This window comes from Curcuma longa, chromosome 5 (assembly GCF_044706935.1).
Source record: "Curcuma longa cultivar G26 ecotype Majalengka, Jawa Barat chromosome 5, ITB_CL_G26_1.1, whole genome shotgun sequence".
In the NCBI taxonomy this organism is placed as follows: domain Eukaryota; kingdom Viridiplantae; phylum Streptophyta; class Magnoliopsida; order Zingiberales; family Zingiberaceae; genus Curcuma; species Curcuma longa.
Genome location: NC_133865.1, coordinates 9,724,121 through 9,752,089, shown reverse-complemented (window position 1 = coordinate 9,752,089; position 27,969 = coordinate 9,724,121). Strand labels below are relative to the sequence as shown.

Below are 27,969 nucleotides of genomic sequence, written 5' to 3'. Positions count from 1 at the left end.
TTAAATATGACCCTTTTAATTTTTACCCAAATATTTATTGACAATCATCGTCCAAGATTATGTTAAACTATTGTTAGTGGTTACTAAGAAAATATGTTTAATGTTACCAATTCTACTAATTACAGTTAAGTAAAACTCAACTGTATTTAAACTTGAATAATTTATCCTTATTAAATTCGTTTAAATTTATTTATTAAAATGTTTCTTGCGCTTTTTATTACGAATCATTATTTATATACATATATAATTTAATTAAAATATTAATTAATTAAAGTATACTATTTTATTATTTTAAATATAATATAATTTTTATTTAAAAATTATAAAAAAGAGTAAAATCACAGTTTACTTGTTAATAAGTAAATTTATTCATTTCAATTTATTAATTTAATTTAATTTTAACTAACAAACAAATACAGCAACTAAACTTTCATCAAATCAAATATTAAACTTAGAAGAAATAACAAACATTCTCTGCGTTAAATTACCACAATAAAATTCTGAGCAAAAAATGGAAATGCACAAACCTTCTCTTTTCTAATGGGGATTATTACGATACAAAAAGTAGTTCAAGGACATTTATCATCATATGCTGCAAAACAATAGGACTCGGAGATATCCAAGTTACATATAGATACCTAAGGTGCATATACAAAATGAAAGAAAAGAAAATTGAATAATTAGAACTTTACATGTCGAAAAAATTGTAGATCTACTCTCTTTTAATTGCCTGCTTCGATCCTTTCTAGGACTTCCAACCTTGTCTTCCTCTTCCAACCTTTCATGGTGGCAACAAGATTTACGAGTCCAGTTATCTGAGATTTACTGAATTCCTGGAAAACAAACATGCAGTAGAACTGAAATGATTCTGGAAATCATACAAAGGGAACCTCACTTTGCTCAGGTTCTGTAAAATCAATTCCTTACCGGATGAGTGCGAGCCCAGTGAACATATTCAGTCTCTGGGAGATAGTAGGCCTGTTCTCAAGGATTGTGATAATGAGTCAGTACAAGTATTTTGGCAGAATTTGAGAGGGATATCTTGTGCTCATGAAATATCTTCCATAACATGCTTTTAATAAGTAATATTGAAAAGTTGGACTTATCGCTAGCAACCTCTTGAGATTGGGGAACAAAAGTGTTCAAAAATGTTTAAGCTGCTATTTAGATGATGCAAAAGCTTGTAATATGTTGATGCCTATCAAGATTGTGACTCAAAAATGTTGAAGCTTTTAACGATCGGAAGATGCAAAAGCCCAAATGAACACAAGATATAGAATTAATACATTATGTCAAATATGAGTTTTTTATGATCATGAGAAGTAACAAACTGAGCTTGTTTTGCCTAGTTTGACCTTTCAGAAGCCACTATAAGTCATAAGATAAATTTCTAATCTAGCTACTCTGCTCCAGATCCCAAGATCTAGCAATAGAGTGGATTTTAAGAAACTACCAGAGATTCTTACTGAAAATTTGGTATCAGCTTTTGTTTACAATGATTTTGTTTGCAAACCAAGAGAAGTTCCATTACGAGAACCAGACTAAGCACTCAACCAAAATGCTCAAACTCAGGTAATAAATACGCGGTATCAACAGCTTGAGCCAAGTTCCTATTATCCCATAGTTGGATCAATATAACTTGTTAGTTTGGATGGCCTGCATATACATCCGTCTCCAGCATTAGCTCAACCAATAACAAGATTTGTTATTAAACAGGACATATCCAGTTAGAGGTGTTTAAAAATCCTATCTGATTTCAATCTAATCCTGAAATTTTGAGTCAACCTTAGGTCTTGAACCAGGTTTTGTGTAATTTGTTTTGAAATTTTGGGTCAAGTTGAAAATTTTATTGTCTGACCTGATTGAAACCATTACTAATAACAAAAACAAAACAGAAGCAACCAAATTTCAATAATTATCATCAAGCCAGAACCGAATCGACCTAACTCCATAGTTTTAATTAGAATGACTCGTCTAGCACAACACATTGATTATTGGAATCACAGTTTTGCTGTTTTGATCAAAACCAAACATAATTAGGTTGGCAAATTTTCCACAAGTAATCAGGTCTCAAGTTGAGGATAATAAGTGTCTTGAATGAAAATCTCGGATACTGTAAACCTGACCGAGCCAAACCTCGAGCGCAACTTAGAAACTCAGTTTTATTTAGTTTATCATTGTTGCTGCAGCACAACTCAACAATGCCAACTTGGAAATTTTAAAAAATTTAAGTGGTAGCATCTTAGTACGGGATTGTGATAATGTCAAGTAAATGATTGACACAGCCATGAATGCTAAATATGAGAAAAATATATTTCTACATCTTTTTGAAATTTTCAGCAGGAATCAAGTAGATTTTATGCAATTCATATGATCCTCCTGTAAATCTCAGAATCCATATACCTGAAATAGCTAACACGTAGGAAACAAGCATAAAGTAAACACATATTTACCTTGATAAATGTTTCCACTATCTGCAACTTTGGCTTCACATTTATGGTGACAAAATGTTGTAGTCCATTAATCAAGACCTGTAGTCAGGAAGGGATTAATACCCTCTTTTATGAGATCTAGCATAAATAGCAGTTTGATAAACCTGAAGGTCGAGTGACATTAAAACTCTTCCTTCGTCTGTGCATTTTTTAACACGTGATAGACCTTCAATAAGTGTCTCTGCAACATTTTCAAGTCCGTATTCCAAGAGGATATCTTGAACCTGATAAAATCATGAATGAGTTCAATGTCAAAATGGAAAAACTACAAGGATGAAATTCAATTTTAACATGGGGTTAAACATATTACTCCAAACACAAAGCAAGGTTGAAGCTTTAGTGTGAATGGTCGCAATGTACAAGAATCAATTTGTCACAACATGGATCAAGAATTCAGCTGATATTCTGGCTAATGCAAATGCACTTGAATTTGAAGTCAACATATTCATTTTCTAAGGTAAGCAAAACAGTAGATTGGTACTTAGCACACCAGTGAAAGATTCAAGAAAGGAATACAATTACAGTCATAGAGTCAATCAGTCAAGTCATAAGGAGAAGCATGGCAACTGAAATTGACTGAAAAGTGAACAGACTGCCCTAGTAAAGAAAGACTACTACCAATTTTGTTTTTCTTTAAATAAAATGTCTACTATAGTTACCTCCTTTGAAATCCCACCATGCATGAGCCTTGTTTTATAATGTTTGAATTCTCCCAATAACAAGTCAACATACCTGTTAATAACAAACAATAAGCATAGGAAACAAATCCAGTGTCAGAAACTAAAAAAAAGATGTTTGATAACCAACAGATTCTACACTTGTAAACCATATTAGAAACCATGCAGATTAGATCCCTTCTATCAGCCAAATGCTCAGAAGTTTTAATCTGGTACCATTACTATTTTTAGCACATTGTATCAGTCAAATATTGGTGCCCCAAGCAGTATACCGAACCATCAGTTTGATACCAACCGAAAAGAACTGAAATTATTAGCGTGCATTAAAGATGTTATGATGTAGTAACAATCCTTTTTAGGACCAACAGGTGGGTTACTAGTTTACCACATTTAAAATCATGAAGTTTACAACATGTATCATGTGAAAATACCACAAAGCTTTTATAAAAATATTTCCTATAGAATTCTTGTATTAACATATGCATAAAAATGTTTTAACAAGGAAACTACTTCCGCTAGTTATGAGTAAAACATAGGATGTTGCTACCTAATACTACATGAATAATTGAAAGATATAAAAGATTACCTCCGATTGTTGTAACATAGTAGAATTAAGCATTATATATCAGAACTTCATAAATGAGCCAATTCACTAACTAGTAACAGATACTATAGTAATAAGGCAATTAGAATTGCTATGATAAACCAAACCCCAACAAATTTATAGTCCAAGAAAATAACAGAAGTCAATATAATAATGATCCAAAGTATTCTCCATTTATTGCTTTGAAAATCTGCAATAGTTTGTTGAAAATATCGGGTTCAGGCCAAAATATGGGAAAAATCATGTTCAAGGGCACAAGATTGAGCATGGAACCAAAAAACAGTGGTTCTTCATTTAGTACCAACCCTTACATTCAGTTAGCTAGAAGATATTTCACATGCCAGGACAAAGAAAGCTTGCTTTAGGCCTCTAACATTCAGTGTGGAACTTATATTAGTAACGTAGTGAACTTTAAAAAGATATGCATGATGAAACTAAGGAGAAAATGAATGAGCTCTTGCAGCAAATATGAGATGTGGTTATGGACACTAAAGTGAGGTGAATAATTATTGTTCATGGCACAAAGTTATTCTATCATATAATAAGAAAAACACAGCTGAGTGAGCTGGTAGTGGTTCCTATGGAAGAAGCATAAAGTAATCAAGGAAGACAAGCAAAAATGAGAGAAAAAAAGAACAAATAAATAAGATGAAACCAACCCATTGTGCTCTAAACCAAGCTCCTTCACCTCCCATTTTGCATTGGCAATCTTATCAGCATACCTGCACAAACAAATGATTTAAATTACTACTTTGGCATGATAAAGAACAAGGATGTGGGATAAATTTTGGTTACAAAGGATCTTAATCCTACAAGCAACAAATAAAATCAATAACCAAAGCAATTTAATAATTTTTAAGTAACAGTTATATGTGTGTATAAGTTCTTATATTTTTAAAGTAACAGTTACATGTGTGTATAAGTCTAATCTCATATTTGTCATTAGGTGTTATGTCATAGTCCTAAATATATGATAAATATGGGTATTAGGATTAAAAATAAAATGCAATTTAATTCCTTTCAACTTGGTATCATAAAAGACCAATCTAATTTTATGATTTTCTTCAATTCCCTTCGAGGTTGCAACTTTGATATGGCAACATCACCTCCCTCATCCTACTCTCTCCATAAAAGCTTTCTTCCACCACATCTTCACACTCTGGCTTAGCATGACCCCCCATTATCATGCCACATGCAACTTCAACTGTTGATGCCAAATGATTTCTTGAGGCAAAGTTGAAAACTGATGACTAAATGAAAAAGGTTTTGGAGAAGCATTATATTTATGAAACTGGAATGAGTTGATACCCATTAATATGGAGAAGCATACGAGCTGTTGCCCTGTGAATATACTCGGCCAGATCAGGAACTGCATCCACCTGTCAAACAACAGATTTTCATTCCATTCTTCAATGTAATGGACATCATGAGAATTAAAACAACAAATTTAGAAAATAGTTAACAATTAAACAACTGATTATTAATATGAGGCAAGAAACGATGAAGAGCAAGAGGTAGGAAGGGAAATTGATTGTTTGAGCATATGCAAATAAATCACCTGATTAAACAAAAAAGACTACACATGGAGCAAAGAGAAACAAAAAGGTGAAAGTTTGTGTACAAATTATTTAAAATTACCAGATGGATGAAAAACTCTTCTATTACAGCAGCATTGTGCTGTGATAACATAGAATGGATATGAGCCTTCGATTTATGCAGTACTTGAGCAACTAATGATATGGTTTCAACAGCAGAACACCGTTCCTGTGACGGGGAATTAGCAGGAAATAAGCATTACACGGACCAAATGGAAAAGAAAGCACTTGCACTACAAAACCAGCAATTGCTTATTCAAAACTAGGGATAGATCATTAAATAAATTATTAAAAGCAGAATATCCATCTGAATTGATGTCTAATAAGATATATTTTCCAACAGAAATAAAAGAAAACACTTGTCAGCAAATCTTTTCTCCAAATTGAACTTGGGTATTTGGTAATGTATTTTAGGATGGAAGATAGATATGTAAAAATTTAAGATCCTAATTTTGTTGAGGACATAGGTCAAGAAATAAGCTATTCATTTTTGTTGAGAACCTAATTGTAAATATAGAAACATCCAGGCTAAATATCTCAATCTTTTGTAATGTTATGAAATATAGGTAGAAGGATGTACCTGGGCTAATTTCAATGCTATTTTCTGCATTACCCCAATACAAGCAAATTTGCTTCAAATTTACCCGGTGAATCCAAAAATCAATTAACTTACATCAAGATATACGTAGCTGTATTGCATATGCTCAATGTATGGATTTCTTTATTAAACAATGAACCTTTACATGTCTCCCACCTATCACTTATGAGAGACTTTTGGGGTTCAATTTTGTTTCCCAATTTAATATTTAAAGTTAAGTATACGACGATTTTAGGAGAAAATCTAAAAAGATGGGAAGAAAGCTCTTAGTTAAATAAAATAAAGAAAAAATCTCTTTTCTATAAGAAAATAAAAATAGGCACTCATGCAGTCATGTGCAAGCTAGTGACAACCATGGCCATTATAAATCATAAGAGAAACTGTTCTGTATGACTAATTATTTTGAAATTCTCACATAAACATTTCCTCGTGGTTACATGTTACCCTTTTTTCGTATTATCAGAGACCCTAAAACCTAATAAACAGTAGCTAGGTTTACTCGTTCGGTCTAGTCCTTTATCACTGACCAAGAAAGATTTACAAATTACTCAGATTTACTATCACAGTGGTAAATTTTTAATAAGCAATTATTTTCAGTTATTTTGAATTTTTTAATAAGAAAGGCAACAGCTTATTGAAAATATGCACACGATAGTTTACAAGATGAACCACACAATCCAACAAATTCAAAAAATATGTATCAAGATTTTGAAGATTGGTTCACTAAAAGAACCTATTAACAAGAAATTACACTAATGAGTTCCTGAAGCCAACATCCAAGCTGAAATATTTAGGTTACAACTAAAAAATTTTATATGGGAAAGGAGACATTGCATTGATATTATTGCAAGATAACTATCACATAGTATATAAAGAACACAACACAATAATCAAAAACTAAACCATCCAATGTGAGACTATACCCACAAGATATAACTAATGGCTTGTAGTAACTCTTACACTTTCTGCAGCAGTACTATCTATGTTTAGTTTGTTGCCTAAACTAGAAAAGGTTGAAAAAAAAAACATATGACAAGATATGACTATTATGAAATGAGAACACAATACTAGTGTAGTGGTTGAGAAGCTCGACAAAGCAAAGCTTTGGAAAGACATGACCATAGGCTGAAGCAGACTGTGAGTGATGATGCAAGCATCATTTTCTTCAACCTCAGGTTATATTAAGGAATAAAAATTATATATTGTGAGTGATGATGCAGGCATCATTTTTTATTTTTTAATGAATTAGAGATATTTTAAAATTATAAAAAAGTATAGATATTATATTATTTAGGTATTTGAATAAACAAATCATAATTGAGATTTAGATAAATTAATAAATAAATTTATCTTTTAAAAAAATCATGAACATTACCGAGCAAAGATAACAAATGTTCAAGCCTGATCATTGATATATTTTGTCTATTAAACAGCAAAAACAAGTTCTTATTGGGCCGAGTATTGATCTTGTCCACCAACATCCTATTCATTTTTAGCCCTAGAAGTAGATTTGGAGGGAAGATAGAACAGAGTTTGATCCTCTGCTGTAAGAATAACCACTACTCAAGGAAGAAAGAAAGCAAGCGCTGGGAGGAGACAGGAAGCAGATGACAATTTGCAATTGACTTGGGATTTGTTGGGTGAGGAAGGAAAAAATAGATCCAGTAGTGGGGGAGAGGGACTTGCTGCTGTTGCAAATTTGAGAAGAGACAAGAACTCCATTGAAGAGACAACAAGAAGAAGCAAGACATAAGGAGCCAAGATGGGAGATGAGAGGATGTGTAGGAACTATGAAGGTGAGCACAAGGAGGAAGAAAACAGTGCAAAATGGCTACCGTGTCAATGAGATTCAAAGTGTCGTGCAGATTGGGAGAAGCAAACTAAGGAATCCCATGCCTTAGCTCTGGTAAGGAAGTTCTGCTGGAGCACAGCAATGTGAGGCATCAAAGGCTTGGAAAGCACAAGAGGGCCTCTGCCAAGGCCTCAATGATCAGCAACGATGGCAAGCAATGTAGTTGACAAAGAGTCTCACAAAGGTGAAGGGGAAGATGATAACTGCCATATCTAGATGAACATGCCAAGGTGAAGATATATATAATCAATTGCTATATAATGATCTTTGAGTGGCCAATTTAAAATTGGGAGCGAGAAGAAGGCGAGCTTATCCTAAGGTTTGCAAGAGGTATTGGGAAGTAAGCTTGTCACCTTCCTTGGAGCGATAGAGTGGGGATCAATACCTGTCTGGAGCAGCATGAATAGTGAAGAAGAAGAAAGTGTGTGATGTGGTAGATTTGGTAGAGGTAGGGTAAACTCAAGGTTTGGCCCACACCTCCCTGGATCTGGATCGTCTCATTCTTGGGACAGAATCAAAGATTCAAGATTGAATCTAACATGGTCAAGGATCCTAGCAGGGGAATCTGGAAGGATTGAAAACTTTAAAGAGAAGGTGAAGATGAGGAGAGGCTGCCACCATCAAGTCAGAAATGGCAACCTTCCTCCAAAGGGATTACTTTAGAAAGTCCAACCTTAGAAAAGAAACCCTGATACCATGTTAAGTGGGAAGTAACAGTGAATTGACATAAGTATGGAACAACTTTTGCACGGTATACATAGGACTCAACACAATACTCTAAAATTATAACACACATGGTTTGGCCAACAACTTATGACTAAGGACTTATAAATACTAGTATATATACAACAGATGTCAGATACCTTTAATCCAAATGAAGTATTAGGTGCATGCCCAAAAAACGTGTTAGGAGGTGCTGTAGGTGTTACATCCATCTGTGCGAATGTTGGACTCATTGGGATAGGTGATGAAATTGAATGTAATATGTTCTGTGTTCTGATCCACTGATCACAGTCTTGCATAATCTTTGACAAAGCTGTTTTAATCCGAGCTGGAAATGCCAAATAAAATATTTGAAATTAGCAACTATATCACACAGAATGGCTCTAGCATGCTTAGGTAAAGAATTGAAGGAAAATATAACCACTTCTCACAAGGTAGAAAATCTGGTATGGGTTTCCCACTTTGACTAGCTTCTGGCTGACCAAAGGTCTCAAATATAAAATGATAAAATATACCAAACAATTGACAGATGCCCTGCAATAACATAATGAGGAAAAATAGATATTACAAAATCATCAAACCTCTAGAACATAAAAAAGCATATGTTTCAGCTTACCTTGAAAAACTCAATGTTGATTATTTCTAGTTTCTGCATAAGCCTAGCATACTTGTCCAACAACCTGATTCATGGGAGTAAGAAAATTCAGAATTACTAGTGATACATCAGTGTAATCAATATTCTAATGGATAAGAAGTACCTTAAAAGATAAAGTGAAGACCCTGTCTGTGCTGAGATTTCCCCACTGCTCCAGGTCGAGGATTTTGTTCTGTTATGTATGGGTTTAGATATTCGACTAGGCAACTGGCTATCCTCATCAATAAAGTCAGCAAGAAGATCTTCATTCTCATCTTCCATGACAGAACTACTTCCATTTGCCTGATCATTATAATAGCTCTTAGGAGATATATCATCATTGTGCGAAATACCAACACGTCCATGGCCTAAATTTGAGGTTGATCCATTAAGTGATAAGATAGATCGTGGTGATTCCTTAGAGCCAAATGTTAGCTTTGAATAAAATGGATTTTCCATCTGAAGCCAATAGGCAAATCCATTCTGCTGCTTGCTAGGATCAACAGAACCCTTAGTTCTCTTCAACTCAAGCATAGACATGGATGCATGACCCGGAGAAGGAGCAATCAATGGAGCCCCATCACCAACAAGACCTGCTAAATTAATTACTTGTAGCATGTCCATTGACATCTTCACCCACGATTCCTTTTCTAGAATCATCTTAAGAGCCTAGTTGTAGAAAATATACAAATCAGCCACTATATGTAACAACATGGCAAACTAGCAGCTAAATCAATAAAACAACATGAGAGACATGGTTCAAGATTTCAATGAAAATGGCACATGCCATCACAAAAAAAAAATACACATACACATAATATACAGTATGAAGATTAAGATATTCTAGATCATATACAAGCAACTACATGATGTTAGTTGATTTGTAAGGAACAACATAGGCACTTTCAATTGCCGGATATCAATATATACATGAGAAATATGATTTACACAATACATTATCTTTCCTTATCCAATACAAAATCATGGTCTAATATTTCCCATAAACTACCATTTTGCCAATGAACTGATATGTGGATGTCTTTTTGGTATGCATAATGACTGATAACTTCCCAAGAGGATAACTGATTCTTGGATTGGAACACTCATAACCACATGGAAATTAGGTCCATCTGAAAAGGCTTATTTATAGATAAACAATGATATTACAAAATGTCATTTCCCTCATGATTTGGTGCATTTAGCTGCTTTGCACAAATTAACTAAATGTGGCCCAAGAGTCAATTGCAAGAATAAAAAATATAAACTATCACCAATGTTTCAATTTCATACTGGACAATTTTTGTTCCAAACAGGTGCATCAATTTATATAAATTATTCAACTAAGAACATCAAGCAATTTTCATTTGATGAAATGATGGCATGGGCAACAAAAAGTTGGCACCCCGTGATGAACTTGATTGAAAAAATATAGTTCATTTAAGAAATTGAAAATTTAACAATAATTTATGAATGATCTATCTAATCAACTCATTGCTTAAACACACCCCATGGCCTACAACTAGAGAGATTTCACTTAATAAGCGAGACACAAATAAGCACGTCTCATTAACAGAATAATAGAAGGTTTTCGTGTCTATCATATGAGATCCTTATCAATGGCAACATCCAAAATGCATATGATTGAGACAATGGAAATGGATAGCATTCAATACAACATGAGATTCTACTACTCATTTTAGGCAAAAAATTTGCAGCCAAAAGACCTTTAATAAGGCAGCTAGACGTATAACAAGATGTCACCTATGTCCGATAGCTAATAACTGTAGGTAAATTCATCTTTAATTGTTTTTAAAAAAATACTGTTCTATAAAGCATGATCATAGATAAGAATTTCTTATTGATACAAAAGTATCCTGCAACAACACTGAGGCATAAGGTAAGTCTTAAGTTGATTGGCATGCTAAATCTTCACAGCAAACAAACGGACAAAGATGAACTTAAGAAACAAAGTTGTAAAACTCAGCATGCTACCAAAAAAAAACTGTCAACATAAAACATATGGTTAATGCTGTCAAATTGTGCATCTTGATGAATGGAGCAGTGACCAATAGCATTGCTTACAAAAGTGAAGTTTCGAGCAGATTAATGATATTAAGTCTTAACAGCAAATAAATAAACCAAGAGACATGGTAAGAAAAAAGAGTTCAGTATAAATAAGAAAATCATGTCAAAAATTCATATCCTTATTGAAGTCTGCATCTTCTTGAATGAGTAGTGGCAGACTCATTCATGATCCAGCATGATAGTAACAAAACGGTGACTATAGATGTAGACAATACAAATCATAAACAACAGATGAATCTCCATGTGGCAATGTGAGTTCAAAAAGTCTGTAAAAAACATATCATAAAAAGCCATACAAATGACAATCAATGACTTCAAATTCTAATTGTCCAACACCAATCTTAGAGTACAAGAGATTAAGTGAAGAGTTATTTTTGGCACTGATATTACAGAGAGTCAACATTATCCTATGCAAAGCCAGACTGAGAAACAGTTTGAAAAATTCTTGAAAAACTATCAATTTTCTTAAAGATTTTATCCATTCTGCTGTGTACCTGACTTGATCAAGGTCACCACAGTAATGTTAATCCATTGCAAGCACAGTAACTGAAGGAGATCCAAAGTTTCCAATCATCCAAGGCTTATACATTAATATGTAAATTTATTATGTCTCAAGATATTACACATGTTTTGTATGTTGAAATAGAAATACAATGCTAATCTTCTATATTTTTATGGCATATAAGTCTATGGATAAACCCAAAATACTCACAGAAGGAACATAGCATACTGAACTAACTACATAATACCAAATATATCATTCAACCAAATTATGACAACATTTCATTAAAAAGTCCCATAAAGCTAAATAAGATACTCAACCAGAAGACATAAAAGTCAATTGAAGTAATATACATAATACGATATCACTGTGCAACATTACGTACATACACATTTTGACGGTGAAAGGATGCCAAATAACTTTCGCAAGTAGTCTTCAACTTCTGCCTGAATTCAACAGCCTTAGTTCCACAGAATGCTTCGCCAGCTAAAATAAAAATATTGAGATCTTCGTAGTTCCGTAAGAATTGGTAAGTACTGGTTGAGCAAATAGCAGAAGACGAAAGCAAGACAGAGACACGACTTGAAGTAAGTTGCCACAGATTTTTTCTCCCTTTTCCTAATGTGTGAGAGACAAAAGCTGTTGCATCCTTTCTCAACTGGTAGAAAGGAGAATCACAAGCTGAAATGGCAACCCCAGCTTCACATAAATCAGTTGGCCTTTCCATTGTAGAACTACAAGAACTTTGTGGCATGGTCTCTGGACTTGTGGAGGTTACAGTGTTTGGCACAATAATTCCATCCATCTGGTTAGATGACATAGGTGCATAGTCAATACGCTCGATTGAGTGAGTTGGAACAATGGACATTGAATCAGCTATAGATCCTTCCAAGTCATGTGATGTGCTACTTTTCTTCAGATCAACATCAGGCTTCTGGGAATCTAAGACCTACCATATGAAGAAAAGTTTACAGGAAATGTACAACCTTGCAATGATAAAATGGAAGCAGAGGAAATCATTCAATATAAAAGACAATTAAAAAGTGGAACACCAATAAAATCTCCAAAAGTTCATATCACAAGCTGACAGACGCCTATGCATGAAAATTCTGTCAAAGTATAAAACCATATATTCTAAAACCTAGTATTGCCATCATCATCAAAACTGTGTTAGTCCCAATAAAGCTGGAATTTAATCCTCTAATAAACACTATCCAATGCAATATCACTACTAATATTCAAATCAATTAAATCACTTTTTATTATATGTAAAAGTTTTTTTCATCTCTCTATACCCCTTACACCTTACACTTTTAACAATGTTCAATTTAACTTATCTTACCATAGAATCTATTATTCACCTTAGAACACACTGTCTGAACCTCTTTTTTTATTACTTTATGAAGCTATTAGAAGTAGAACTATACCAAATTACTCTTGGATAGTAATCTTTTTGATTTTATCCTTTCTAGTAACACCACATAACTATTTCAGTGTCATCTCTGATACATTAGATTCTCATGCGTATTGTTTCCTGATTAACCAACACTCTATTCATGATGGAAAATAACAAAATCTTATGATAAATACTGATCACACGAGATTCCAAGATAACAAAAGATATTCTCCATTTTATAGATTATATCTTCATCAATATCTCAGACTTTCCAATAATAGTACTAAATTATCTAAAATAGTTTTAAGAAAAAACTCATGTTCAACCATGGTATCAAATATCATGCTTTCTCAGTCGGCACAAGCAAAACATTTTGTTTGCCTGCTGACCTGCATATGGAAGAGCTCAAGAACGATGAATTCCCTTAGCCAAGCTTCCATAAGCAGCACAATCTCTAGAAACAGATAACAGTACAGGTAGGGGCCCTTTTGTGATGACAATGGTTGTTCAGTGACCCTTCCACAATGAAAACTACCCTTCCACGATGACAATGATGGACTAGAGGCTTCCCTGAAGCATTCGGGTGTCCCGCAAGCATCATGAGGTCAGCATGAATCTTCAAGCAACAACAAACAACATGAGCAAGTGTTTCTCTTCCGAACACTAGATCTTCCTCCTCTCCTTTCCCCTTCTCACCTTATGATGTTCGGCACACTCCCAATCCCTAGCTATGCATCTGATCTTCTTCCTCCTATCTTGGTTTTAGCGCACCCTCCAACACCAGTGATGCATCAAATCTTCTTCCTCCTCTTCTAGTGTTTGGCACACCATTATCCCCCCTCTACTTCCCCTTTCCCCTCCTCTTTTGGTGTTCGACATATTCAAAAGCACAATACTCGGCACTGGCAACACACATCTCAAGCCATCCAGGGACTAAAACCTCATTTCAATTTGAGATTTCAAACCTTATGTTCAATAGAAAAATAAATAAACAAGCAGGGATTTCTTGTTGAATAAGCTTTGAATTACTATTTACATCAAAATAGAGTGTGTAAGCATTGTATAATTGAAAAGTGAAATCATAGGTTGTAACTTCCGTATTCAGGAGGCTGATGCATAAACACTTGAACCCATAAAACAAGAAAGGCTGTAGACTAGAGTAAATTGATTGTGGAATTAAAATCTTGAGAGTGGATCTATGGATCCTCTAATAGCTGTCCAGCTTAAGTTTACTCCACTTGCTTCATTAGCCTTCCCTTCTTGATGCACAAAATTAGCAGAAACCAGTAATCTACATTTCCTTTAATAATCAAAGGCAAGTAGTTAATGCAAGCAAGCCTGTTACTAGCAACAATAGGGACAACCACTACACAGACCAACACCAAACAGTAATATAAGCCTTTGTCTTAGTTGCTAACCAATTTAAATCAATGTCTATGACAGAAGCAAGAAGATAGAATCTACACCTGTATAAAATAGTAGGATTTCTCTTCACTAAAAGGGGCTAACATTGGACATGGAACACCATAGCAGCAATGATACTTGAAATTACAATACATACAATGCAAAGAAAGCAGTTTGCTTGAGAAGAACCATAACCCGTGTTTTGATAAATTTTATTTTTCCTAAAGAAAATAATACATCAAGGGAATCTGTATCAAGAAAAAATATATATATATGACAAGGAAAATTTTACAGGAATATTAAGTCAGGTTCTTTCATCAGTTAGGTACTCAACATGACAATTAGATGTGTTATGCCTCCATCCATCAAAGTAGGGACCAACTAACACTTGTACAGTTTCACATGTTGAAGCCAAACTGGCATTGATCAATACATGCCTACAGCATAACAAGCTTTACAAGTTGACAACACTGCAAACTTAATAAGAAAACTAGTTCAAATTCATGATCTGGCAGGTACACACTGACTGGTATGTGGTAGTAGTACACTATGTATCAACCAGAATTACGCATCCATCAAGGTAAAACTAGGCAGCAATTAGACTGCCATGGTGAAAAGACTTAGTGTGGGTGGCCGCATCATTTACTTATGCCATTTCTTTAAATTTCTTCAGGCAATTACTTTGTGGCTAAAGTCCATCAGTATAAAAGTGGCAGAAGGGTAATAATTGATGGAAATCTAACAAAGAATGAATAAATCTAACCAGTACCAAAAGAATTATAACTTAATTAGGGAGTCACCTAAAAAACTTGTCCGAGAACCAAGGAACCAGATGCATGCAAACAATAGTTGACATGTGCACATAACAACAACAAGAAACACATTAAAAAAGAGCAAAGCAACTGGACCATGCTAAATGCATGAATTTCAATTTTTGGTACTCTGGTAAATGAAAGAAAAAGACCAGCTAAAAGGGATGAAAAAGTTATATATTGCAAAATATTAAAATATTATATAGATAATACAGATAATTGAAGGTAATGACAGCAATGGATAAACATTCTTACCTTTTCGTGTGAATGAAAGCTCATAATAGAGTAATATGAACACATTAACCTAAATAAGGCATCCAAAGTTCTCAACAAACATTGACGAAATCGAGATTCAGGTATCTGAATGCAGAGATCACTGTAAGTGAGTCTGAAACAAGAAACCTATTAGGCATTTTTAAAATTCATATACATACATCAGCAATGTGCAGAGAGAAAATTTAGCTAAGAAGACGCACCTACTTGTCAGTGAAGGATTTCCAATTTCCTGTAATAAAATTTACTGATTAGCAACTAGTAATCAAAAGGAAGACCTTACAAATGCAACAAATTCACAACATCAGCAAGCTATTAGAGGAAAAACAAGAGCAAGCAAATACAAGAGGAGGATACAGATTTACAGATAGACATCAATTCAGCCTATTGTAAGTCAAAGTACAACAATTCCTCCACTGCAAACCACTTCTGACCCTTGGGTGGCAGCAAACAAGCATTTCTCATACTTCAACCAATTAAAGTTTTGCATTTCAAAAAAGTAAACAAAGCATTTCTCATTAACAGACACAAAAATCAAATGCATATAAATTGGTGACACAGAGATAACTTATAACCCTACTTTGAACATTTCTAAAGCAGCAAATGCAGAAAGCATTATGTTGAATGTTAAATAACATAGAGATTTAGATGGAAGAATCATAAACCAGTACAGAAGGCATAGAAAATTCAAAATTTTCAGTTAATCTTTACCAGAAAGTAATTTGAAAGAGGGAAAAAATCATTAAGCTAAAGAAAGGAGCCACCAGTAGAAAATTTCAGAAAGCCTGAAGTTTTTCTTAACATCAGCTAACAATTTGCAGTTTGACATGTAGAATTCATTTAATTCAACAGAAAAAAAGTTGTCTTAAGTAATTAGCATTAGTGGTGAAGCTAGATGGTTACTGGAACACAACACTGAAAAATCAAGGTTATGTCTATGAGATGTGGTACTTTTAATGTATTTCTCATGAACCTATACAAAATCAGAAAAGTTCTGTAATTAATGTGGCACCCAGAAACTTGAAAAGAAATAGAAGAAACAGAAGTGATTACCTCTGAGATCATATCTTTCAACACAGAATGTGTTTGAGAGAGAACTTCCTGCATAAAGAAACTCTGAATTTTCTCACCAAGACCAGCTATATCTCCCATCAAGGCATAAGCATCAATTGCCTATAGAGGATTGGATTCACAGAATTAGTAAAAAGAATTGTGCCTGAACAAGGAAAGCCCACTTGGTAAGAGTTAAGATGAAAAATGAAAATCAGTATAACAATAATAGTTTTGCTCAGACCACAAAAGAGTTTTTCGATCAGTACTCTAGTCCAAGGTACAAAGATATGATTCTTGGTGACAAAAAAAATGTAAAATAATAATGATGCAAATTTGTTGGGTCAGGAATGTCAGTTTGTTGCATTACAATAGATCATTTACAAAAATACAGAAAATCTTAGAGAAAAACATTAGGGAAGCCGAAAGAATAAATTATTGAAAGAAATACAACTTAGTTGTCAGATACTAACAGTTACATAGCTTTCCTCTTCAAATGCCTTGCAAACACCTAGCAAATGTGAATCTAGCTTTTGAATTGTCCTAGCAAGCCAAGCCTGCAGACATATAGGCATGAAATGTCAAATTATCATGCAAAGAGAAGGATACAATAGAAAAGAGAAATTACAATACCTAACTGTACATCTACATTATTGCCAAAACTAAGTCCAACAAAGAAGAGCTTGTGCTCACAATGAAGTACATGTTATCAGGTTTTACCATTGTTGAATCATAAAATGAAGTGATATCCTAGAATAAACTGAAAATTAATACACTAGATCATGTCTCTAACTTTCTCATCTTATGGTATTGGCGTTCATTCAGCCTTTTCCACTGAGGAAAAGTATTGGTTCCAATTCTCAGTTTCTTCAAAAGCATCAAAACTATAGTAATATATTGTGTGAAATTTCAACCAAATATCTTGCATCCTAAACAATCCAATCCTTTCAGTAATATAGCCAAAGCAGTAAACTAGCTGAAAGACCAGAAGTAGTACAATTTCAACTTACAGCATGTAAAAGCATTAGGAAGCTTTTACTTATGCATTATTTAGAATTTTTAGAGGTGTCAATAGCAACCGCTGAAGAACTTTGTACCTAGGTTTCAACTTTCAACCACCAAACTTTTCTTGTTGCACAATTTTGAATTTATACCAATTATAAAGTCCATTGCCATAATTGTTACCACTTGCTTTATTGTTCTCAAAATGATTATGCAATTAATGAGTTTTAAGCTACTAAGCCAAAAGGTTAGAAGTAAAACAAGTTACCAAATGAATTTGGCAAATGAACTTGCAAAGAAAGCTAACCTCAACTCCATGTCCCATCTCTTGAATAACAGAAAGCTCAGAGTAATTATCTAAAATTTGCAGATACTCAGGTAACAACTGAAATGCCTGTAACAGGACAACGACCAGGTCATAAGAAGGAAAATTATTCAGACAAGATAACCACACAGAGGTGGTGTTTGTAGCATAAGAACTTCTAATTTAAATTTAAGCATGAAACAGGATAACACCATGAAAACCTGGAATAGCAAACCACCTGACAGTACTTTCCATTTTCAACAAGAACTTCTAGGTCCATCTGCATGTCTATTGAACGACGAAGTTCTGTAAGAATTGGGATCATATCCTGTAGCACATATGAACCCAAGGATGACTCAATTATACAATGCCATCTAACAATCTGACAAAAAATTAATGGCCTAGAAAATCAAACAAAATGTATTTAATTAAAACAAATTGATAAGAAATTTTAATGGTAAGGTAAACCATAACAATCTTTCCGTCTGTCAAAGATGTCAAGGACCGTGATTAAGGTCATTTAAATTGTATTTGAGTTTTTGAATTTTAAATAAAAAAGATGAAACAGTGAACCAGGAAATGGTCATTTTACATAAGTAATTGAAAATAGGAAGATAAGTCATATAGGTTAAACATTCTGACAACTTCTGAACAAAAATCCTTCTTGTCAGTGATAAGTGGCAACAATGTCAAAAAGAAGTTTGCAGAAAAGGAAGAAATAGTGCAGACATTAGATGCCTACCAGTAATGCTTGTTTCTTTCTCGACATTTTATTGACAACAAGATCTCTTGAAACCTCGTTTATTGATGAAGTTAAGTGTCGCCGCCCATTCTGTAAGAGTGTAGATGCAAATAAACATCATATCATTTCAGCAGACTTAAGCAAGGAAAATAACTAACGAAAAATGTATATTCTTCATATAGCTACCATGCAGATGACATTTGCAACTTTCAAATCTTGCTCCAGCTCAGTCACTAATTGCATTCCCTTCACTGACCAAAGAAGAATCAAGAGAAATTGTTTTTTAAGTGCACTTCAGAAATAAGTTAATTCATATCATTGTCAAGCAAACACAATAAATCAAGAAAAACATCATACCAAGACAACATGCTTACAAAAAGCAGAATTTTCCAATAAAGAAAAATTTGTCCAGTGTCCAATAAAATTTAGTTTCCATAAGCACAACATTTTAAAAATTGTTCGATGTTGATTGTAGGCAAGACTTATTATTCTGTTAGCCAACCAACATGCTGAACAAGCTTGGCACCGTGACTAACAACAACAACTTTGTGTGAGGTTTCCACGAGATCCAGAGAAGGTGACAACTTCACCCGATACTTCATCAAAAAGGTGGATCCGCCACCTTAGAGGCCCCCTAGAGCCGGCCCCACGAGTAAGGAAGGAGGTAAATTTAGGTACACAGGAAGGAGGTGCATGGTGGGGTGAATGGTAGGTTGTGAGTTCCCAGGAGATTTGAGATTTGACCCCTAGATATTACACCAGAAATGACATGTGCCTACCGTTTGTGCTACGCTTTGGGAGCGCCCCACCCAATACTTCATCAAGATCCTAAGAAAGGTGGCAACTTTGCATGAGGTCCACAATGACAATGACGACTCCTTGCAAAGTGTGCTAGGTTGCCATGAGGCCTCAAGAAGTCGGCAATTTCACATGGAGTTCACAACAATAGAGGCAACTTCTCATGAGAGCACAGAGATGGCAACACAAATCCTCCTCCCTTATTCCTTCCTCTTCTTGGTGCCTCTAGCACCACGTGTCAACACAACAACGATACCAAATCGTTCCAATCAAGGACCTAAATCCCAGCTCAAAATGATATTTCAAATCTAGCACGAGCATATCTAATTTAAAATGACTCTCCAAAAGTGAAAAATGACTATTTATATGTATGCTATTTGTCATATACCATTGCTCGTGCTAAATTGCTAATACTGAAGTGCAGATGGCTAACTGAAGCCCTTGTATTTTTTAACTCTATTTAGTTCCGCTTATTATGATTTCAAAGAAACCAGGACCACTTTATCATTCGGTAACTTACAACACCATAACCAGGATCACCAATAACTGACAACACCATGATGCTTATGGATCCATAATAAGATACAAAGAAATAGACAATATAAAACTATGTTCTGCTGAAAGTAATGTGTATCTTCAGTTGAATGAAAAATAAATGAAAGATCAGCATCGTTCTTACTATCCTAGAGTCCAGAAACATACCCATCTCTTCATGGTGCTCCATGACATGATGTGACAACTGCTCTGATATCTTATCAAGTTGTGCCAACCTAAGGGTTGACTACAGTATCAGGGGGAAAAATCACCAAATCAGGAGGTTGTAAAAATGCCCATAAACAGGAAATATATATATATATAATAGAAAACATGTATTACAGGAGTGGCAAGTAGAAAATAAAATAGACATGAAAGCATATCAAAACAGAATCAGTGAATGTCGAGCTCAAATAGTAGCCACATAACTAAACAGATTTGTGAAACATATGGACTACTAATACAAGTTCAACAATCACATTGCATGATTTATTTTCATTATATTTCAGATTATTTCAATGGTTCATTTGACTGTAATATATGGTATACACGAGAACCAAAGTCAAGCATTAATCTGGCCCAAAACTTCAGCTTGAAAACAATGTTTTCTGTGCATCAATGAAAAGAATGGTTGTCTGATCCCACTACTTAAAACCATAACTTATATTTGTATGGAACTTAAATTTTAACTAAATTGTAGGATCACACAATCATTCAATCTGATTGTACGATGCAAGTTTGTAAGTCAATGATTCATCCTAGATTGGAAAGGGATTTGGACTTGACATATCAAATGTTTACGTCAACTGAATATTTAACCGGTCTGTAAATTACTATTATTAGTTCAACATATTCATTATTGAGGAATGGATATGCATCCATATACTGTATAAAACCATGAAATGACCCAAGCACAAGCTGCCTGCTTTGGAAAACTATACTCCATGACATAAGTGTACAATTGATAAAAGAATAACATAAGTATAACAAAACAAGTAATAATATTAATGATCCCAGAAGTCATCAGTAAATTAACAAAATCTTTTTTTTATGAGGCAAATTTTCAAATATCTAAACAACAAAATGAATCCATGAACGAACCAACCTTTTTATCAAAGTAGGTAGAATCAAGTTCTCCATCTGGAAAGTTTTCCAGGACATATCCAACTGGATCAAAATCCTGCGGGCAAGATCATCATACCTTTTTCTTTTTGCTCATAGAAAACACAGCTATCATTTAGCACTTACAAAAGGAACTAATAGTAAATAAGCATTAGAATATTACTAGCAGAACAAGGACAGGAGGACATCATGACTCAGACAAATGTGAATAATGTATGTACTAAGAGAAAATAGTATCAAAGCAAAGTGATTTAGTCTTTCAAGGGAAAGCCTGATGCTTAAACCATAAGATGACCATGACTGGAGCATTCACCATAGGATATGGAGAGAAGAGCCAGCCTAATGAACAAGACTCAGCATACTAACATGAGAAGAGAAAGTGTTACACCATATCAAACCATATTGAATTTACAACTAAACGTAAATGGAACTAATAGTTACAACAGTGGATAACAAATTCCCTTGATTTCGCCAAAATAAAATCTCATACAGTCATTGGTTAGCCCTCACATCAGCTCACGTATAGCATCCAAGGGGACAATAAAGCAGTTTGGAGGCCTTTGCATCCTCAAATTTGAGAACTCTAGTTAGAAGTAAAAAAATCATCATTAAAGCAGTTTGGAGGCTTTTTCAAATCTTTAAACTTGTTATTAATATAAGTTCTAGCACCAAAGTAGCAATTCTTTCATGATGATTCTCAAGAATAGGCAAGTTCCAACTACTTGGAAGTAGGTGTATAGTTCTATCCTGCCATGAAGCCTATGCAAGGCCATATTGCTAATACTGCCCAAGTCTTTCAAATCACTCAAAATTGTGACATATAGATTTTTCCTTTATCTTCTTTTAGCTCACACGCCTCCATTCCTAACACTTATGTAATCATAGATTCTATCATTGTTTTAAACAAGGCAATATCATTGGATTTGTTTTATGTCTATTTATCATCTACTAGAGCTAACTACTTCTTGATTGTATACTTTTATCTCTGCTAGTGGCAGGGGAAAAAAATAAGGATTGGGAAGAAATATTAATATTTCATATTTTATTACAAAAATTTCAAATTTTATAAAAGATTTTTAGAATGCAGGGAGAGGGAACCACCCCCACCCCCTGTCTACTTGCATCTGTCCTTGATCACAACATCTTCATCTTTGCTGGCTAAACTTTTTTATGAATTTGTTTCCTCATTGACCAATCCATACCATATCTCATAAATCATTCCTAGTAAAAAAGTGCACAAGCACATTTATTCTCATTGATGATCTTAAGGTGCAGGAAACAGCTCAATCAAATTTCTGACAGCAGTTATTTGAGTTAAGCAACCATGAACCATCTACACTTGGCCTCCCATTGCTTGGGTTTCCTTTTGACCCAAACCTATAATATTTATTTGTCATTTCAGGGAAAGAGAATCTAGTTCTTCCATGGTTTTATAAATAAACTATCATATTCCTCTAGTCTAAATCATTTTCCAAAGATCTATAACTAAATTGAAATGCTTAATTTGGATGATATTGGCATCTTAAATTACTTTACCATGTTACTCTTTGATGATTTACCAATCTAGTCGGGAATCTTGACTTTTTAGGACATACAGAACCTAAATCATAATTGGAAATTGGAATGATAGTTATTTAAGGCTGGAAAAAAGTTGATAAGTGTTTAAATATGCATGTCTACTTTGCATAACAATAATATAAATAGAATAAATGGGTTGTGGAAATTTCAGATCCCAAGTTGAGACTTCTTGGAATTGATATAAATAAGAACAAAATCACAATGCAGGAAAAAAAACATACCTCTTCATAGAACTCCTCCTCAAGATCATCAATAGATTTGCGATTATAAATTGATAATGGTTCTTCTGAGCTTGATACTGTATTAACTTTTTGATAGGGTGGTATGGCAGCGAGAGCATGAGCAATAGCAGCAGCTGCTGCTGCTCTAGCAGGAACCTGAATCATAGAAAGAATAATATATGAAACATCTTGGAGCAGTTCTGTTTTCTAGAAAAAAGACAGCACACAGATACTGGATAAACTCTAGCAAAAAATGAGGCCCAAATCTTGAATTGCTAACTTCCTGATTAGATTTGAGAGAATTAAACTGTTATATAGAATGATCCATCAAAAACTACAAACCAGTTTAGAGTTTAGACTATGTCATATGAAACATGGATTTGTGCACAGGGAAAAGTATGTATTGTTTGAAAACAAGAGAGAGAGAGAGAGAGAGAGAGAGAGAGAGAGAGAGAGAGACTTTGCACTTCATAACAGAATCACTAAACCAAGAGCTCTACAGAAATGACCAATAGGAATTCACTGAATTATTTGACAAAAATACTAGATCAGATACACAGACTTAGATAGGGTTGTCTCTTTCATGTGATCTTGATACAGAAAAACAATACATTCTTACTACTTCAGATGCTGAAACTCTGCACTTACAATGATCAAATGAGTTCTTTTTCAAGTTCACCTCAGTCGGAGCTCTATCCTATCAAGCCTATCTGGGCTCAATTTTTTCTCACTATGCATGAATTTACTGGCAACTAATAGAAGTGTATGGATTTAGATATTTTGCAACCCGAGCGTATTTAGAGCCATAGAATTGCATGAGAAGGAATCATTCGTATTGGGGTGGATGGAAGGGAGTACGCCATTCCAAGCAGGTGAAAGTGAGGGAATAAACGTGGGAGCGACTAGGCGACATAGGAAGGCGCGACTCTCCGATAAGGTAGAAGAGCCATTCTCGAAGTAGAGGCGGATTTGGGAAATGGTTTGGAGGTTGTCTTTGGCATTCTAAGCATAGCGCTCGGAGTTAATATAGGAAACTCAATCAGCAATATCTAGCCCTCATTCTGCGTGATAAACTCAACTGACACTGCACAAATTTGAAGATGTAAGGCGACAAACAATAATCTCGAGCAGACCAAGCTCGCACTCACCTCGGGCCGATCAGAAGAGGAGGGAAGAAGCCCGAGAGATCTAGCGGATCGCACGGAGCTGAATAGCTTCTCCCCAACCTTGGAGAGATCCATTCCTCCCCCCTGGATGAAGAGCAAGGGGAGGAACAGGAGGGGCCCTGGGGTCTCAAACTCCGAGATCGCGCGGTCTCCGTCGAGGAACGATGGAGGATTGCCTTCCTGATCTGGGCGCATCTCAGCTGCAGCAGCCAGAAATCAGAGTAAGCCGACCAGCGCTCCTCGATCCCATCGCAGGATCACGACGACGGAGACGGCGACTCGATCCAGTGCTCCAGCGGCATCCAGTACCGGCTGCGACAGGATCCGGAGGGCAGAAAGCGAACACGAGCCTCGATCGCCGGCGCTGTCGGCCGGAATTCGTTTCGGAGAAGAAGAGAAGCAAGCGAGATTGGCAGCGGACGATGGTGGCCGAGGTCGTTCTTCGGAAAAGGAGACCCTACGCCGTCACTTGACTCACATCTCGAGTCTCGACCAAGAACCGAACACGTGCATTGCACGTGAGAAGAATGGACGTGCCATCTTACTTACTTACCTATGTGTAAGTGAATGTTGCTTTTTAACCCTTTATTTTATTTTTTTTTCCACAGACTTGTCTCTGTTTCGTAGTTATTCTTATTACACCTCACAATAATTTTTATCTGTTATTTATCCTTATAAATTTACTCCTTCCCTACTTTCAAAAGATAGGGTTCTCATTTACAGTTAAAATCAAGTAAATACCTCATTTACCCTTTTATTATTTGATCACTCTTCTGCAAAAGATGAAATTTGTCACACGGTCGATCCTTATGACCATTTATGAGAAGATAAATCGAGAAACTACAATTGATCACGACGCAGAAGGATTTGTCTGACTTCGCCAGGATTTATTATTTGATCGCTCGATTGTATAAAAGTTAGCATGTAGCTTTTATAATGATAATCATGCAAAAGTTAATTACTAATTTTTATAATAATAATTTTATATCATTTTAATTTTTTTCCAAATGATAACCTAATTAAAATATTATTTTAATGAATAAAATAAATATTGAGGACTCAATCACATTTATTATATTTCAAATAAATATTATTTGGTCACAATTAATTATATCCTATAATTATATTAAATTCATAAAACATTAATATTTTATATAAATTTTAAATTTTAAATTCATCTTAGATATATTATAGCAACTGTCATATAATTTTTATAACAAAACTGCATCAAGAGATTCTTTCAAAATAAAATCATGATAGGGTGTCCATTTAATTTTTTTTTTAAAAAAAACCCTCTTGATGATTTGTAAAATCTGAGACGCCCTTTTTATTTTGTTCTCACCCTGATATATCAACAGTAGTAACAAAGAAATATATTTTCAAAAAATAATTAAAATCTAAGATAAAATAGGAATTTTTTTCTTATAAATAACTTAATTCCAAATTTAATTTAGAAACATTTTTTTCGACAATGGAAATTACATATATAAATAAAAGCTTAAAATCTAAAGCTTTTAGATTATTCTTTTCAATATGTTTGTAATAAATAATTCTCTATTTTTGTGAGATTGGAACTAATTTCATTGGCATTGCTATTGATTTCTTTTTTGTTGATTGAGAAATTTTAGATACAAACATATCTATTTAACCATAATTTTCAGTATCAATTTTTTTCATTGGCTAGTTTAATAATATATCGTTTCGCTTACCCATCATGCTTTCAATATGTAATAATAAAGGCAAAATAAATAAATTTAATAGGTCGAAGTCGTTAGAAATGAAATAAAGAGTTCTAGAAGTTTGGTATTTAAGTGCATTAATTTATCATTCTATACTTATTTTATTAATACAAATAAGTCTTCCAGTTTTCACTTGAGGTTTAAGCGGGGATTCCCGCAGAGCTCTCAATTTGGATTAAATTGATCGGATTGCATTCAAATAATTTTAAAAAATTAAATTAAAATTTATAAACTGATTTTAAAGTGAATTTGGTGGATTGACTCAACCTAAATCCGTAATTTGTGTGGGTCGACTTGTGGCAAATTTGGATTGACCCATTAATTGAATTTTTTTTAAATCTAAAATTAAAGTAGAAAATTTAATGGACTAATGAGTTTGACTATATAAATCGTAATTCAAATTTAAAAATTTCAACTTGACTCATTTAAACTATAATCTAAATTTAAAATTTTTAAATTTTTTTTTTATTTTTTGACAAATCTGTGAGTTAACTCATCTAATTTGTAATTCACTTTGGATTAGATTAAAAAAAAATTTAATCTGTCAAGTTGATAGAGCAACACATACTACCCATTATATGATAAAGTTTATGATGAATTGGCTCGCTCCGTTATGAATGGATCTATTTAACAACTCTAATTCATAATTATAAATCTTTGAATGCGAAGGCAAGTGGAGAAGAGTGATTATCCGTCAAATATAAAGCTCTCTCCCATAACGGGAGGGAGCCCGGTTGAGTAAGGGTTGGGAGTGGCTCCTTGTTTGGCGAAGTGTTCCTTCAAAAAAATGTTAAAAATAAAATAAGTTATTGATAATGAAGATGTATACAATATATTATGTATATATATAATGTAAAATATAAATAAAAAATTAAGATCTATAAAAATATTATTAAGATTTTTTTTAATAAATTAAATGTTCGTAAATAAATTTAATATTTAATTTGATAAAAATTTACTTATATTTATTTATACACATAAAATTAATTAAATAAATAATCTTAAATAATTCATTAAATTAAATAAATAAACTTGAATATACATATGTTCAACTCGTTAATGTTTATGAATAATATTCATAAATAGTATTCATGAACAACATTCATTAATAGTATTTATAAATTATATTTATTCATGAAACTCTTATCAACATGTTAAATAGAAATTTTTAAAATCAATAAATAAATTTATATTATCAAATTAAAAAACAATCAAACAAACTAAATTTCAAACAAATTTGAATTAAAAATTTGATAACATCTAAATCTAAATGAACCAACTAATTTAAACTCAAACTTATAAAAAAAAACCAAATCAAACTTAAATAATTATTTCAAAATTTTGATTTATTTTAAACACAATTTGCTTACCTAATCAAACAAACTCAAATATCTTAAAACTTAAATCCACTTGGCTTATTTATAACTCTATCTGCAATTAAGAATGCTATAATAAAAGGTAAGCAAAACTTCAATTAAATCAAAATAATAAACTAATTTAAAATTTTAATTCAATTTATTCAATTGTTAAATTTTAAATAATATTTTTAATAGATAATAAAAACATTAATTTTTTATTAACACTATTAAATTTTTATTTAAAATAATGTTTTTTAATTTCTTTAAAAATTAATTAATTTGATTATCAAACGAATAAATGGATTTTGTAATGATTCAATTTATTCAATTTTAATAATAAAGTCCAAAAAAAAAAATCAACCGTCTGGTTTTAATAAAATGCTCAGCCTTTATCTTTACCAAATTTCAGATGATCGGATTTTAACATAATGGTCAAACTCTTCTATAAAAGATAGAATCTGTCACCCCAACAACCCCACACGATTGACTCCACGATCAACTATAAGAAGGTAAATCAAGAAACTACAATTAGTCACACATAGAAGGATATTGCTCAGCTTCACCAAGATTCGAACTTAATGTTACTATGTTAGTAAATAATTAAACTGCATGTCAATGCCTACCAAAAGTAAAGCAAGATGATATAGTAGTTGCCTTGAATCAGAATTGAACTAGCTAAAATTGATAGGATAGATAATACTAACAAAA

The 27,969-nt window shown here is 33.5% G+C and overlaps 1 protein-coding gene across 1 annotated transcript; it reads right to left on the bottom strand.

Annotated features, from left to right (window-relative positions):
* Positions 1 to 506: 506 nt before the first annotated feature.
* On the bottom strand, positions 507 to 24,590 carry LOC141829267 (uncharacterized). Its single transcript, XM_074716701.1, has 25 exons — positions 24,147 to 24,590; positions 22,999 to 23,154; positions 21,183 to 21,257; positions 20,246 to 20,324; positions 18,932 to 18,996; positions 18,746 to 18,835; positions 18,242 to 18,331; positions 18,007 to 18,093; positions 17,171 to 17,254; positions 16,701 to 16,820; positions 15,851 to 15,879; positions 15,630 to 15,762; positions 12,148 to 12,711; positions 9,300 to 9,844; positions 9,158 to 9,221; positions 8,973 to 9,075; positions 8,682 to 8,869; positions 5,412 to 5,537; positions 5,082 to 5,152; positions 4,433 to 4,495; positions 3,152 to 3,224; positions 2,597 to 2,716; positions 2,454 to 2,531; positions 928 to 978; positions 507 to 833 (listed from the first exon to the last, which is right to left on the bottom strand). Exons 1-25 carry the CDS (start codon positions 24,357 to 24,359, stop codon positions 723 to 725), a joined length of 3,378 nt encoding a protein of 1,125 aa, XP_074572802.1. The 5' UTR covers positions 24,360 to 24,590; the 3' UTR covers positions 507 to 722.
* Between the last annotated feature and the right edge of the window lie 3,379 nt (positions 24,591 to 27,969).